The sequence below is a fragment of the Ruditapes philippinarum genome, unplaced genomic scaffold (genome assembly GCF_026571515.1).
Source record: "Ruditapes philippinarum isolate M1 unplaced genomic scaffold, ASM2657151v2 ctg351_1_1_1_1, whole genome shotgun sequence".
Lineage (NCBI taxonomy): Eukaryota > Metazoa > Mollusca > Bivalvia > Venerida > Veneridae > Ruditapes > Ruditapes philippinarum.
In genome coordinates this window covers 25,280-42,905 of record NW_026864352.1, presented here as the reverse complement: position 1 = coordinate 42,905, position 17,626 = coordinate 25,280, and the positions used below count along the sequence as shown (strand labels likewise).

General features: G+C 32.1%; 1 protein-coding gene across 4 annotated transcripts in view; it reads right to left on the bottom strand.

Moving 5' to 3' along the window:
• Positions 1–12,061, bottom strand: part of LOC132725308 (AAC-rich mRNA clone AAC11 protein-like) — a 103,392-nt gene extending 91,331 nt beyond the window's left edge. The window contains exon 1 of one of the 4 annotated variants that reach the window (XM_060710411.1): positions 11,923–12,061. In XM_060710411.1, the coding sequence (XP_060566394.1) occupies positions 11,923–11,995 (73 nt within the window). In that variant the 5' untranslated portion in view covers positions 11,996–12,061. Of the gene's footprint in view, positions 1–1,960; positions 2,219–8,130; positions 8,518–11,922 lie in introns of those variants that run through there. The other 3 variants (XM_060710408.1, XM_060710410.1, XM_060710409.1) reach the window with 3 other exon arrangements.
• Between the last annotated feature and the right edge of the window lie 5,565 nt (positions 12,062–17,626).

Below are 17,626 nucleotides of genomic sequence, written 5' to 3'. Positions count from 1 at the left end.
TTTAAAACATCAAATAATAAACACTTGTCTTAACAATGGAGTACACTAAAGAGAACAATGCAGAAATAGAATATCATTTATAAAGATTAAACACAACACTACACTACAGTTATCTAATTGTCTTCATCTTTTTTTTATTAAGTCTATCAACCTATTTCACTTTATGTAGTTGCAAAATTTACATAATTATGAAAAGAATTTAAAAAAAAAACATTAGGCATTGTCAATTCAATCTCTAAGTACTCCAATGAATTTGTGTAGCTGACTTGCTCTGGTTTAATTATGAACTGTCATTGTTAGTTCAAGGAATATTAAGCTATAGTTACTCAACTGGTCAGCCAGCATCAGTCAGCAGACTACCGAAACATAATTTGAGCCGCGTCACGACAAAACCATTGTAATGCGTTTGCGGCCAGCATGGATCCAGACCAGCCTGCGCATCCCCACAGTCTGATCAGGATCCATGCTGTTCGCTTACAAACCCTATTACAAGTAGAGAAACTGATAGCGAACCGCATGGATCCTGATCAGACTGCGTGGATGCGCAGGCTGGTCTGGATCCATGCTGGTCGCAAACGGATTACGTTGGTTTTGTAGTGTCGCGGCTCATTTTGTAACTTTGTATACACCCTTGAAACCAATTAATTTCACATGTCAAATTCACCAAGCAAGCATTGTTTCAGGACCATTTTGTGAAACCATCATCCAACAGGCAGGTTTCACCTGGACCCCACACAGCCACATTAAGTGTGAATTCACCCCATTGCTATAGTGTCTACAAATGTGAACTCTAAACACCAGTAGTCTGGCCTATGTCTTCAGCAGGAGTGTCTTTTTATATGTATTTTAATTGTATTCTGAATTAGAAAATTGTGCAACTAAGTGAATTATTTTATTATGAATTTATTGAAAAAAGTGAACATGGAAAATCTGATCTTTGAATGAAAATAGTAGATCAAAGCATTGATGACATTTCAATGTCTTGTTTTAGACCAAGTAAAATGCTAGGCATCAAAAATGAATGCTTTTTTAAAATATTTAATACTTATTTCTGTGTATCAGCCTTAGATAGTGTTTAATAAAAGTACTGTACATTCGACAAATATTCTGTTGACATATATTATTGTAAGTTATAATAAAACAGCTGGAAGAATTACCCTATAGCAGTGACATATAGCAAGTTTACTGTTTACTGAAAGGAAAACTGTCAAGATAAGATAACTATTTAACTCTCCATTTTGACAAATCATCAATACCCTCTGTGAACATGTAAAGATAGGATCCGAGTACCAACTGATTAAAGCCTTATTTTAAGACGTGTAAATCCTATATCATGACTAAAACTTGTCCATGCTTAAAATATCTATACTAAATCCTTATCATTTTTGCTTTTCCTTTTGTTTTTATCAACAAAATCATTATCTTTATCAAAAAGAATTTTCAGTTTAGGAATTTTTTTTCCAGATCATTAAAATTTTATCATCTAGATTTCAACAGGCTTAAAAATTATTTAAATGGATAAATGGCAAAAGTCTTCATAATAAGCAGAATCTTATGATAAAATATACAAGAATATTGTTCTTATGAGGAACTGTGTAATTGGCAATGTTCTGATAATCAAATTAATTAATGTTGACTGAGAAACAAATATAGATTACAAGTAGAATTTTTATTTGTATTATATAATTATAATAATGAAGTTGTGTAATTATACACATGTAATATTAAATTTTGCTTCCCTGGTTTTAAACAAGGCCAAATTTAATATATATTAAAAACAAGTTCATGGACTGTAAGACTTAAAACTGCTAACCCACAATACACCCACAAAACAAGACATTAACACAAACATAAGTGTTATATCCTTTATGCAAATATATATTAATAAAAGGTATGAATTAGTACCTTTAACCTGCATGTGTACTGTAAATTAAGCTCTCAGGGGGAAAAAAACACTTACTTTTCCTGTCTGCAAGTTTCCGTTCATATGCACTTCTTAAAGTTTTTGAAATTTGTGAAATTCTGTTCAGTCGCGCAGGTGCGGTAAAGGATTTTTCCCTCCCATCAAGACCTAGATTCCGTATAGCTTTGGGGACATTATATTTCACATAGACCATCGGAATCTTATTATTTAAACTATCCCGTTTTAACAACAGCTTTGTGCGGTAACATTCCAAGTTATCAACCATTTTTTCTCCCAGTGTTGCTGCAATAATTACTTCCACTTGAAATAATCTTATTCATAACAATAAAACTCCTTATTAAAATTAGCTATTTCCAAACATTTTAATTTTTATTACCTTGTTTTCACATCATAAAACTAATCAACTCGTAAAAATCCAACATCATAAAAATATCAATTTGAAACTACATTTGTGTTGAAATTACCTTATACTTGCCCTCATGACTGATTCCAATAAGAAATTACAACTTAATGCACAAAAAGATTTAGATATGAATAAATTACTTTTTAATTTTTCATAGAGCTTGAAGATCTTAGTGATGTTTTTGAAAAAGAAATCCCAAGATGATTATTGAGCCCAAACAAATTCCTTTTGTTTAAAAAAAGCACAAAAATCAATTTCTCCAGACTTAAAAAGATCAAATATTTAAATAATTCATTTGTAAAATTGGTATTAAATTTCTAACATACACTGATGAAAATTCACAACAGTTTCTTAAGGAAAACACTTCAAACATGAAAAGCTATATTGTTAATTTTCAATTTAATAAGTCCTTTATGGTCATTCAATCAATTCTCTCAAAATCCAATTTATTGATACCAACACCACGCCTTTCATTAAGCAAACTGCCCCGTATTTGTATAGATCTGTTGAAAAATAAGGCAATTCATTTGCAATAAAAGATGCATAATGTATCGAAAATTCTAGTGATACCATTCAACTGATATAGAACTGGTTATAGATTACTGTACAGTATTTTTGAAGGAATGTCAAAAAACAAAGCCCGTAATAAACAATGAACCTATTGACGGCAAAACGGATGAATTTCAATATAAGTAGCACATTTAAACAGAACATATTGAATTATGGCAGTCATATACCAATGTTTTAAAATAGTTCACATTATGTAACTTATAATTTATGATGTTCGTCTCTTATCGAGCAAATTGCCACTCTTAAATGATTCTAGTTCATTTTAATCCACCAGGAAAAAGTATAAAATATACTGCATTAATCCCTGATAACGTAGAGTCCAACTAAACTTTGCAATTGAAACAATATCAACAGGTACTCATTTACCATAAAAAAGCTCAGGCTATGTCGTTTAATTACCTTGAAATAAAAAAAAATATGTGCACGCATTTAGATAATTATATCACTGTAATCTGTACAACACATTGTAAACTTAAATTTGGCATTATTTTATTATTATTTGTTATTTTAAACATGCAGGAACAATATATTCCTTATTTTAGTATGTGATTTTATTATGTGAATCTATCCCAGTCACATGAATGTTTGATTGATGAAAAGTTTTGTCCCTTGACTTTCATATCTTCTATCCCATATTAGTTCATTATCAAGAACTTTCCTTTGCACTTTCCATTTTTAAAATTTCCAGTAGAAAATGTTTTCAAAATTCTGATTTTTGGCCACATGAAAATATAATGAAAACTTGTTTTGTGAAAAGGCGGCAGCTCAATTTAGGAATAGAACAAAACAGGACATAAATTTTACTTTTAGACTAGAGACTTTAACATAATGCTTTTAACATTACTGTCCCAACGTTTAACAATTAATGTAAAAGGATTGATTGAAGTTAATTATTACTGAAATCTGGAATAGAAAATGAAAATATAAAACAAACCACAAGATACTTCTCTCACGCCTGTCATAAAGGACCAATATTATTAATATACATTGACAATAAATTTTACATGAAATTTTAAACAATAGTACCATGAAGTACTTAAAGTATGCCAACGTCAAGGTTGGGTGAAGCTGAAATTACCTTAATGTCAGTCTGAAGTGCCTGGGTAACTTAATTCCGACATAATCACCACATTGTGACCACACGCTTTTTATATCTATACATATATATATTTAGCTTGTTTGAAAGAATAATTATGTTCTGTCTGCGAGAGACAGTTGCTCTGTAATTACTTGTACCTTTCACACACAAAAAATATTCTTGAGAGTAAAATTCCACAAATTTCTCAATCAGCCCATGCATAAAATACATACATAATTGAATACAACATTACCCATTTTTTTAGAATCCTGAACTTAATAAGTGACAGTTCCAAAATCAAACCAGGCAAGTCTGTTTCACAAAGTCAGTGAGGAAATGGTTGTACCACATGTGAATAACATTAAAGTATCTTTTGATTGAAATACAGATTATGTAAAAGATATGTCATAGCAAGAGATTGTTCAGTTGTTCAACTTTTACCCTAAAATCATATACATGTACTTAAATCATATAGATAAGAATATAAACAGGTATTTAATTAATTGTTAATATGTTAAAATATAAACCAGTTTATACATCAATGAAAAATCAAAAGTTAAAAATTAATGTAACTACAAACTTATGTAAAAAAATCTATTCAAAAAACAATATGAAAAAAAGAAATAATTTCTTAGTTTCTAGGTTTGTGCAAGTAAGCAAGTATGGTAAAAAGAAAATGAGGAGTTGGGTTGGGGATGGGCGATAATAAATGTAAAACATTGAAAGCAGTCATTTAAATTACCTTCTAGATGCTACTTTATAGGATTCATACTTTTGTATATAGAAAGAAATGTTAAGTACCCAGTATATATAAAGTGAAAGTACAGATGGAATATCAAAATCTTTTGATTTCATATGTTTAAATTCTATTTTATATAAAATGAATATGTCTTTAGGCATTATATTTAAGTTCATGATTTGATGAAAAAAGCTTAATCAAAAGAAAGGTAATCATATGATGATATATTTGTGTACACTATAAAATAAATATACATGTAGTATGAAAATTGCAGACTCAATTTGCAGACTCAATTTGACTGAATCTGTTCATTAGAGATAATGTACAATCACGGTCACTATCACTAGCTAATGTCGGTCACTATCACCGCCTTAAATGTCGTATTAAATTTTCAACACTTCAGCTTTTCATTACTTACTTTTGTAGAAGAAACTTTATAGTTAGGGATAATAAAACTAGTTATCATCTTAACAATAATTATTTGTCAGTTAATATATATAGTCCAGGTTTGTAACCAGCATTTAAGAATGAATGTTCTCTTGATCATGATTAACTGGAATAGATATAAAGATGTATAACATAGAATTGCTCAATTCCTGGTTAATTATTACACATCCCTCTATAGTCATATTATATAATAGGTATCCTGTGTCTAATTAAAATAATGGTACATGCAAGGCACTAGATAAAATGTTAAAAAATAACAAGAAACATTTAAAAAAAGTTAAGAACTATTTAATGTTATACAATTATGTGCACATACTATTAATATCTAGAAAAAAAAATTATCAAATTATACTAACAAAACATACTGAGAAATTAATTTGACAAAGTCACAATTCTGCCTTCGAGACAATTTATGACAGTGTTCCACTAATTCCTCAATAAAATAATATAACAACAATTTCACACCAAAATAAAGTATTATTAAATGACATAGTTATATACATGTATGTAATGCTCCGTCACCTTACACTGAAACAATTACACCAATATTTCTATCATAATAACCATATAATTAAAATGGATGACATTCTTTTATCAGAGGCTTTCTTCATCCCTAACTTAATGCACTGTATCTGCTTTGATTGATTTAAAACTTACATATTTAGTTTAAATTATTTGTTGTTGCTATTAATAAAGCCTGGAAAAACTGCATGGCACAATTATGCAGGATAAATACATTGAGTTGTATCAATATGATGACTAAAGAAGCTTCAACTAAATGCAAGTGATTGAATTAAATTCTTTTTCAGATTTTTTTATATATACAATATTTTTTTTACCAATATATACTAATTTTTATAGGTTGATGCATAAGACTTTATTTATCAAAACTTCTCATCAGTATTGTACTTTAAGGTACCTGATTACTATGATTTAATTATTTAAAAAAAGAATGTCATCCAAAGAAGATGACGCTACAAATGTTAAAATCTAGGATGAGTGTCCCGATTATTTTCTACACAATAAACCATGGTAACCTTGTTGCAGTTTTATCTTTTTTTCCTCCTGTAGTCTACGCTCAATCCTGGCCGACCTTTTTAAAGGATATTCTGGTAACCGATCATAAAGAGGTGATGAGTATTCCAAAAATGTGCTGCAAACTGGAGCTGAAACTTTGTACAAAGATTATCGCATATGGATTACAATGTGTGTTTCCATTATAAAGTGTATCAATTTAACTCTTCTAAACTTATTAATATATGAAATATTTCTAAGAGATTGGTATTAAACATTACCATATAGTATTCTGAGCTTCTTAATGCTCTTTTGCAAAGTCCCTAACTTTGACTAAGTTACTACTGCTGAATATCAACCATTAAAAATTATTTTCATACCATAAGTTTCATTTGTCTTTCCCTGGTCACTGTGAGTGCGCTACAGAAGTAAACTATCAGCTGACAATGGAGAGTGTTTTAGTTTGTTTATTTAAAGCAGCTAAAATGATGCTACATAATGATACATGTACCGTCTTTTCAGGTATCCATTAAAACTTTTGATGTGAAGTGATGCAATAAATGTTAGCATAGTCTATGATAGGAGTTTAAGCTGTGACAGATAGAACTGATCGAGACCTTTTAACATCTTCATTCTGTACATAGCATGTGTCACTGTTGAACACAAAACTTTTACTTTCCATTAAATCTTATATATACTTACTTAATAAGGAAAGGATGCATGTTATACAAACATAAGGCTACTATAATAAGGTGAAATAAAATAACAACTTTTCACAGTGAAATTTTTTCTCAATTTTCAAAACAACCTGTGGCTTTCTGAAGCAGAAAATTTAGCACGATAAATAAGAGAAGGGGAAAAACCATAAAATAAAATTCAAACATCATCTAAGTATAGAATTTATCCACATAAAAAATTATGTTTGATTTAACATGTAATGATTGTTACATAGCAGAGGACTGTTACATAGCAGTTACATAGGGACAGCGTCAATTAAATTTATCAACTAGCTCATATAAGCCTGCTGCTGTTATTTAGTCATGGTTGTGGTGAAGAATGTGCAAAGGGCATTTCAGGGGAAAATATAGCATTTTTAGGGGAAAATATACCTTTAATGGGCTACAGGGGAAAATATACCTTAAATGGGCTAGGTGAAACAGATGAGCCTTTATGTGGCTGTCAAATAATATCACTGAAAAAAATCACTATTTCAAACACCATAATTTTTATTCTCTAGTTTTTCTTGTTTCAGCTTGACATTCATATCACTCTTTTTATTACAATACATTTATACATTTAAAAATAACTAATTGGACTCTGAATAATTAATTTAACCCAAGAGGTTTTCCTTTTTGCTGTTAGCCTTTCAATAGAAAAATTAAATTGCAATATACATTGTGCTAGTATAATTATATTTGATTTAAGCAAGAAACTGGCTTAAAGTGTACATTTTTCAAAACTAAATAAATCAAAATAAACCTTTTGCTCTTATATACACTTTGATATTGTTACATTTTTATCATTAAATCATATTCAAGTTTGGTACACATCTTGCCAAGATTCAAAGTGTCAGTCTTGTACATATTTTAAATGCAGTTTGAACACACCTATTATTATAGAACAAAATAAAAAATATATTTCCCATTGAAAAATGCATCAATTCTTCATAAAAAATGTCATGTTTCCTTTGTCAAAATGTCTAGTACAAATGACTCATTTTTGCCTTTTACCTCTAGGACAATAATAATTATTATGATCAATCTGCAATCATCCCAATTTTATCTTAAGATCTTGTTTGTTTCTATGTATAGAATTAGCTTAAGTCTCATGACATACATTAGCAAAAGATAAAACGAGCATTGTTACACCTTTTATTACCTTAATTAAGATGACAAGTTAAAACAATTTTGAGATGGTCCCCAAACTATGTCCGAAATATCTATGAATATACTCACTTATTCTGTCTTCGCTTTTTGGGCGGCTTGTCTGGCTGCCGGACAGAGGGGTGTGAAGTCTTCTAAACCTATACATCAACGGACTCGGTGGTGTCTTCGGAACATCGTACTGAACCGAGACAACTGGCACGTGGTTTCCGCGCGAACTTTGCCGCCTTTCAGAATCCACTTTCTCATGGCGCTTTCTCGGTACAACAGTAAGATCCGTTAAGGAACGTTTAAGTCCGGATGGTCGGAAGTAATCTGCTCTAGCGGATGCCGGAGGAAATATCATAGTTTTTTCCATCCGTAATGTAATTCCTTCCATGTTTCACACTATTTAAATAATGGTAAATTGATTTAACACTAGCGCATACTTAATTTGATATAATCCTTCCGAACTGAACCCGCAGACGATATATAAACTTGATAATCCTTAATATAAATTTTAAGCAGTCCATCGCGGAATCTCAAAGAATAAAATTATACGAATAATTTGGGATCTAAAAATTACAATGTAGATCTAATCATATTATTTGAAATATCAACTAAATTTAAAGAGCTTAAATGTTAGGCATGTCCGATATGACACGGTGTAGTTGATCGGACATACTGCTATAAAAGTGAATTGAGCCCTTCATTGAAGATAATTATTGCCCGTAGAGTTTACAATTGGTTTAGAAACTCAACTTTAACTTACAACGATTTGTAGCTGTTATCGCATGCACGGTTTGATGTGAAATATGAAAAACGACGCCGAGGATTGGTACTAGTGACAGAAATATATATAAATTGTAAACAAGCTTCATTCGCCTAGAAATGTTGCTTTCATAAAGCAGAAAGCCTCGATCCTTTATTGAATTTTTCAAACGTTCCGATACGAAGACAGTGTGCGACTTTTAATATCTACGCACAAAAAATGCCATTGAAAAAAGCCATTTTTCCGTTTTTTGGATAGATTTATGATATCAAAAATAAAGAAGGCATATAATTAATTGGATTGTGAACGTTAATCATAAATACACCTCGTAACATCTAATTAAATTAGCTATGTATTTAACAAGACAATTTGTATATCTCTTTTGTACAAATGATGTAACGATTTATCTTGTTTAGACTCCTTGGTCATGCCGACATAAAAGGTAATGATATTGCTCACAAACTTGCTAAAAGGCAGCAAAAGACTATAAAAACTCCATGACAGGTGACTTTCGCAGCTCTGCGGAGAATCTGCTGAGAATGTGAATACTGCCACGCTGGTCAGCAACATAATGGATTTAAACTACAAATTCATCTCAAATATATCATTAAATATCTATTGTGCAGAAATGTATATAATGTATATTTGAATGATATATTTTTATGTATGCAAAGATATATTAGCAAACTAAATATAACTTCGAAAGTTTGACCATGCAAAAACAACTACACCAGTTGGCCCAGCAAAAACAACTACTCTAGCTGCAACATGGGCATTGTCTGAATGAATATGTGCGCAAGAGGAGCAAAAGACAAGCGTCTTTGCATACATAGACATTTATAGAATGATCCTTGAATGATGTAAGCATAGAAAACCTTACAAGGTTGAGCTGTTTTAACACATTCTGTCAGACCTTTGTTACCAGACTTGCTTGGCGAGCCATAATGTAACAATGACCACAAACATTGTCAATGAATTTGTTGAAACGTCCAGTGATTTTCACTTGCGCAGTTTGTACAGATGATCTGTGGAAACTACAAAAGTTCCCTTCCCCTGTACCCTTTTACTTTGTGGGCCTGTTAATCAATCAATTACTTGTTTTCTTTATTTTCCTTGTCGGTTACTATTATTTCTTTTAAGTTTTATTTAAGAAATTATCCTTTCCGTGCTCTGTCCTTTGGCCTGTCCTGTTTTTGTTTAGGGTCCTCCTGGGCTCCTTGCCACTGGCTCTTGTTGCTGGGTCGTGTGAGGGTTGCGTTCATTGAATGCCGCCTTTCCTTGTTGATCTTGTTTATCATATTTTAGCTGCATATATAGAAATGTAGTACTCATCGTTCATCTGTAGGTGTACCAGAGAGTTTGCAATAGACAATAGATGGTGTCAAAATCGCCGGATTTTGTGATAATTTGTACGGGCAATTTGGACAAAGTAATAAGTGACTATTTCCATTTCTAAAGACAAAACAATTATGATTTTAGACGATTTTTGCGCGGTGTAAAATAGTTATGGCATATATTTTATTGCGTGAATACACTTTAGCTATCATTACATAGACAAATAATTTATATATAATTAGTTCAATAAAAACAAACGCTTTTCTTTAAGTAAAGTTTTCGGCGTTTTGTCTTCTTCAGAAAAAACAATGTTTTTTGCGTGTATGTTGTTTTTTTATAGACAAATAATGAAATGCTTTGATAAGAGAACTATACCATAAGCATGACACGCTTTTAAGTTGCCTTGACTTTCTGATCACTATATAATAAAACGTACTGGATGGTGATATGCGAGGTCATTGACGAACTGTCGCTTCTCATTGTATTAAGATATAGAAATCAACGACAAAATATAATTCTAGTCATTTTTTATACATAAATTAAGCTTTGCAGAATGAATAGCATTTCAAATGTTGATACATGCAATTATGCTGACATAAATATGGAGACATGCATCTTAAAGAAATATATTTTTTCGATGAATGTCCGTTTTATTGCAGCATTTAAAAAAAAACACCAAAAACCATTGAAGTGTTGGTTTCAAATATCAATCTCAATCTGTTAAGGAAGATTATATCTAAAGTTCATTATCAACAATGTAAGCGTTTGTATGGTAATCAAACTTAAGAATGATTAGAATTCTAACAGATGCACTTTTAAATATATCATATTTTTTCCGAAGAAGAATTCATAGTTATTCACAATATTATTTATAAAGGGTGCTTCGCATATATACGGAGAATCCACAAATGCTCGAGTCTTGATTAATAACCTGAAAGGGAGGGATTTAAACTTAATACAGTAATAGTTTGAAAACAACGTACTTTTTAGATTTTTTGTTAGTAATAGCTTTTCATACACTAAAAGGTCTGTCTGTTAGTCTCATTATCAATTGTTACAAAAATTTTGTCAACATAAGTAGAACAGTAGATCTACAGTACTGTACACGCGTCATGGAAGAACATTATATACATGTATGTATGTACATAGTACACGCATACGTAGTCTTTAATTTTATGACATGTATAACTCGTATAGTGTATGTCATTTAAACCAAATGTCCATGGAAATATTATTAATATGTTTAATCTTGCTGATTTTTAATTTCCAGTTGTCACCAAAAGAGGACTATAGATGTGGTATATGTTAAGACACTGGGCACCAGCAAAGTCTTCAGTGAGCCGTCATACATGCTTCACAATTTAGTGCAAACTTTCTGGAAATAGATACTGTACATAAATCAAAGGAAACTGATGTTTAAAACGTAAAAGAAAATGTTCCAATAGAAAAAATCATACATTTCAGTAGAGATTGAACTAGATTCTACTGGCAGTAGATCTAATGGAGAAATTATAATATCGATATCTTATTTGATATAACTAAGTCAATGCAAAATGTATCAAATGTTACATACAATTATTGAAACATAACATGGACAACTGCATAAAAATTAAAAGAAAATGTTCACTTACTTTCATCAGGGCCTGCTTTCATATGAAAATCCGACAATTTTACACCAGAAAATTTTTGTTTCCAAGAAAACTATTTTTAACGATCTCACCCCTGAAATAAATCTGGTCATATCATCATTAATTATCATTAATACAATATAGACTTACCAGACAGACTGTCTTCAATTCTAAACCAGCGTTTGCTGGCGTCAGTTTCTTTCAGTACCTCTTTAACTACCATGTTTACAATTAAATGTATCCAAATTCATTTTGACTTTGACAGAATGACGTCACAAATAATGTTGACGTCATTTGTCTGATAATGTAAGAAGGAAAGTATATTTCTAAGTAAAGCTAGTCTATTTTTATTTTTGAAATTTTACATGAATTAAATTTCAGTTTATTAGAATCAACTTAAAATAATGAAAATACAGGGAACTTAAGGTGGCGCGATAGCTCAGTTGGTTAGACCACTGACTGACACTCCTGAGGTTCCGGGTTCGATCCTGGGTAACACCCTTGGGATTTTTCAGAGACACTTGCATTCAGTGTTTCCCACCTACATAGAGGTTTACTGGTAAGAAACCCAGGTAATCCTCGCATGTATCAGTGCTTTACACTGGACATGTAAAAGAACCAAGGGGTCTATTCAATAGAGTGAGACTAAAATAAAGTTTCCTTTTAAAAGGAAAGGCTTGCACAGTTGTGCCTTCATCCCAACCCTTTAAAATTGTTTTTTTTTTTTGGTTTCAATTTATTATCACAATTTTTTTGAATTACGGTATTTGTATATCATAAAGGGTTTATTTAGTTTTTTTTTTTTTTTTTTTTTTTTTGGAAAAACGAATATTTTTTGTCAAAACGATTTGAAATCTATTCTCTATTGTATAAAACTAATAAAGAAAATGATCAATCGTAAAACGTGGAGATTTATCTATCATACTGAAGGGAAACAAGTGTGCACATTTCATTTCCCCTTTTTCGCAGAGAAATCATTCGTTTGTTTTATAGACAAGTAAATGCACTAAAATACTTCGTTACGTGGTACCAATTAATAAGCATGTATCAATCACAAATACGATGCGCTATCTGTAGATCAGCACGTGGCAAGGTTAATGATATACATGGGCTATTTTTAGATTACCTCACCAAGAAGTTGAATTGCGTTCAGTAGATCTAAATATAACTCGATCATGCGTGATTTGGTAAGCAGGACCACCCTTTGAAGACGGAATACTACTACAGTCACCATTCTCTATTGTATAAAACTAATATGTATACAGGCAAAAAAAAAACAATTATAAAAGAAACTAACTTTTGCGTCTTGAAAAACATTGAAACGGAACAATTTCGTTTATAATTTATTACGGTTTAAACCGATAAATCGAGTAAAAATAGAAATCCTATTTATATTAACAAACTGGGATAAACGAAGTAACTAAAATAGCTTAGATTTCCGTAATATTACTTCGTCTGATTCCGCAGTATGACGGAATCGCCCGAATTGTCACGATTGCAATCGGAACTACATTGGCTATTATCATTAATCCGAAGAGTGACGGAAAAGGCCGAAAAGTTGCGATTGGCACGATTGCAGCTGGTCTCCCGTTCAATCATGCACCAACAGATGTAAGCAGGAAACCACCTAACCGGAACAAGTTTTCCAAATGAAATGGCTTGCAGCCACGGCCATAGGCACTTGGTTTCGGGATAAAAAGCCTTTTGAAGGGTTTGTATGACTCAAATTTGATTGAATGTAACGATTTTTTAACGTAGATGTCTCGATTCTAAATTCGACATTTTTCCGATATTTTTTAGTAATATCGGAAAAATGTCGAATTTAGAATCGAAACATCTACGTTAAAAATCGTTACCGATATTTTTTAGTAATATCGGAAAAATGTCGAATTTAGAATCGAAACATCTACGTTAAAAATCGTTACATTCAATCAAATTTGAGTCATACAAACCCTTCAAAAGGCTTTTTATCCCGAAACCAAGTGCCTATGGCCACGGCTGCAAGCCAAAAAGGATTGGAGCACCACACTAAATACCGTATTCCGGTATATACCGGACAAGGCGCTTGAATGATAAAATGCTAAAATCTACGGAATGAACTTTAACAGGTCTAATTCATCTTTTCACACCGAGTTAAGTAAGACAATGAAGGAAAAATGTAAAAATCGGCGAAAAAAACGATATTTGTCTATTTTGTGATCATGATTTCTGCAAGCGTCTAGAGGTACTGCTCCAATCCTGTATTAAGTTAAATCCTATTCAATAAGAGCTAGGGACTGGTTCCCGGACTCCCTTGTATCTCATAGCTGCCTCTAGAGTCTGTTGAGGTAAGGACCCTACTGGTAATAAGTGCAAGCTTGCTTGCACTTTCGTAGGTTATCTTTGACCGCCAGGTCTAAAGAAAATCAATCAATCAATCAAAACTGGTACTCTTGAACATGGGACACTGCGGGATTATATTTTTTTTGTTTCTATCATATAGATTTAGATCTAAATTAATAATCTCAAATGACAACATCTATTAAAAAATCATGGTGGCTAGATGATTGTGAAATGCTAGGAAAATAAAATTTCAATCCTTAATTTGTGCTAGATCTAGTTGGCAAAATAACTTGGTACTATCCTATTAAAAACAATGTACTAGTCTATCAAGGGACACATTGTGAAGTGGTTGCATAGGTCTAGCGAAATGGTTAAATAAATAAATGGCGATTTATAATGACCGCCCGTATTGTGTCCAGGTAAGTAGATTTCTGCTTGGAGCGTGAAAGGAAGCTTGCATTCTCAGTACCGTCAATCAAACTGAGCTTGCAACATTTTCAATTTTGTCGTTTTGGGCGGTCTTTAGGGATTCTGTTTTTCTCAACAAGCTATTACAGTAGAATCTATGTTATTTCTATATTTTTGAATTATAGTATATGTCCATTCATTAAGGCAATCTTTATGACACACTCGGTTTTAGGTTTGATTTGACGATGTTATTGATGATATAAACTAGTCATATATGATAAACTTCTGACTATTTTGGTCCATTTTTCTACTCGTTTTTTTTTTTCAAACCTGTACTGTAAGTTTTGAAATTCATGAAACAATACAAAATATGTCTCTGTCAATACTGTTTGTTTAGACCTACATGTTTTAATTTACGTTCAGTGCACAGACAAATATCTTTTTCTTGAAAGTGCATTTTGGTCGCAATTTTGAAGGTTACATGATAACCGCCATATGAACACATAACTTGCGGATGTTTCAAAATTTAAAATTTTACCAGTTCATATTAAATGTTGAATTTTGCTCAAGCCGGTGCTAAGGGGTGGACGGTAGCTTGCAATTACCAGTTTACCACTAGTGGCCACGACATAATTATCTCGTGCGCACGACTTAGTAAATCGTGGCCAAGTCATATTATCTCGAGCGCAACACTTAATTATCTCATGCGCACGACTTAGTTACTCGTGGCCACGACATCGTATATATATAGCTCGTGCGCACGAGATAAATAAAAACACACAGATGTCACCTTTGTGCCACCGTACCATTGAGATACTTTGGTCGAAGAGTAATATTGCCTCGAGTGATATAGAACCTTTTAATAGTCAGCCAAAGCTAGATTCTATGGTACATTTTGTTCTGGCCCGCTTGACGATATTGCCCATAATACAACTCGCAGACGACTAATACTACTGAGAGGCCTGCTCAACTGTTTACAATCATAACTTTGAATTTGCACAAGTAATTACTGTTGTTATATTACATCATTAAACAGGCACTGCTAAAATTTCTTCATAAGATTTAATACAAAAATCCAAAATGATTTCTGCAAATAAATGCAGATTTAGCTCAGCCTAGTATTTCTTTTAAAGATACTTCTAGTTTGTAAATTGCTATCGTATATTGGTATGCCCATTTCATATCCCGCATTTTATTCCCTACTGTTTTCCTTTGCTCTTGGTTTTGTCGAGGGCACAATTCTGTGAACGGCATTCGGTCTTGTCGATTTTTTTTCGTGTTTTATAACTATATATTTACTTTAGTGGCTGACTTGGAACACTTTTGTGCGTCGTGTTGTCGCTAGCGACAGCATGACAAAGCGCCAAACGGCCCGTTGTCGCACTGTCGTCTTGTCGTACTGTCGCTAACGATGCACGCCAAACGGCGCGTTGTTGTGCAGCGTGTTGTCGCGATGTTACATTGTCGCTTTGCTCAATTCGAAGGATTTATATATAAGCCAAGCGACAGGGCAACATAGCGACAACACGTCGCACGACAATGTGTCATTCACGGCGTGCTTTGCTAGCGACAGAACGACAAGAATACAGTATGACAACGCGACGTGTGGCGCTTTGTCGTGCTGCCGCTAGCGACAAGACGAAAAGGCAATAACAATATAGGTTGTGTTGTCGCTGTCGACAACGCATCGCGCAAGTGTACCAAATCAGTCACTATAACATAAGAAGAATAGCGTATATCAGAAATGTAAAGAAATGCACGGATACTTAGGATTTTGAACTTGTGACCAAAAGATTATTACACCACATACATATTTCACACTTGATGTTAAAATGCAAAGTAAAAAAAACAACCGATAAAATCAAACTTAATATAACTTTCAACATGAACATTAGAACGCAGTGACATAAACTCGTTATGAATAACAGCTTCTGTTGCAACAGTAAAATGTATCAAATAGGGAAAAATAAAATCCCTAAAGAACATAAAAACGGCATAATTGAAAATGTTGTAGGCTCGGTACGATTGAGCATGCTCATGGACGGTTCTAGAAAATGCTGCTACCGTTCACGCTACAATTCAACATTTAAACATGAAAATGTCGAAACTTTGAATTTAGAAATATCCGCAGTAGTAATTGTGACACGTCGAAAAGTGTACTAAATAAAAATAGCAATATAGGCGGAACTAAATTAACTTCCTTTTATTTCTTTTCCTTTTTATAATTGTCCTTGAAGGATATTAATAAACGCAAATACACTAACCTTGATTTCTTTATTTTCCAAGAAGTAACATTAATTTTAGTTCATTTTTCTTAAATTTCGTCAAACGTATTGGCGCGGTGTATCTTTCAATTTTATAAATTAAGAGAATACAAAAAATGTACTTGTCTAACATTTCATGGAAATTCCTTTAAACTGCCATCTGAAAATATCTCCAATGGATGTTGAAATTAGCGTGCTGTTATATTGAATTATTGTTACATTCATTTATATCATATATAAATAACCAATAATTAATTTAGCAAAAGATAGATCTATCCACGAATGCCTAGTTAAAGTAAAAAATATTATCGCCGCATAAGTTTGCAACCAAAGATGCTTGAAGTTATTGCTAAATGAATTAATTTAGTCGATATACCCGCTTCTATTTTAATGGGTAGTTAAACAAGTGAAACTGATTAACCCGGTAGAAGGTAGAGTTGTATTTTAAATTACATATGATCAGAAATTTATAGATTTTATATTTATTTACGAAAATACATGTGGGCAATATTTCCCTCAATTTTGCAGGAAAACGCGGTGCTCTTCCAGTTGGTAAACAAGGTTAATTACATCTAACAACACTTAACCAGTTGAATTGAGCATATTTTTAATTGTATGCTTTTTTAACAAAGAATATAGAATGAACGTAGTCGCATGTCCAAGACAAAACAACAACATTTCACAGTGTTTATTTTTAAAGCAGCACGACTCCAGATTCATATTAATTTTCATGAAAATATTAAAAATGCATTTAAAATTATAATATTGTTAAGTATACACAGGGAAGCAATTTATTACACATTATCAGTGGCACTTGCAACCCTTGTAGATTACAAAAAGGTCAAATTATGAAAAAATAG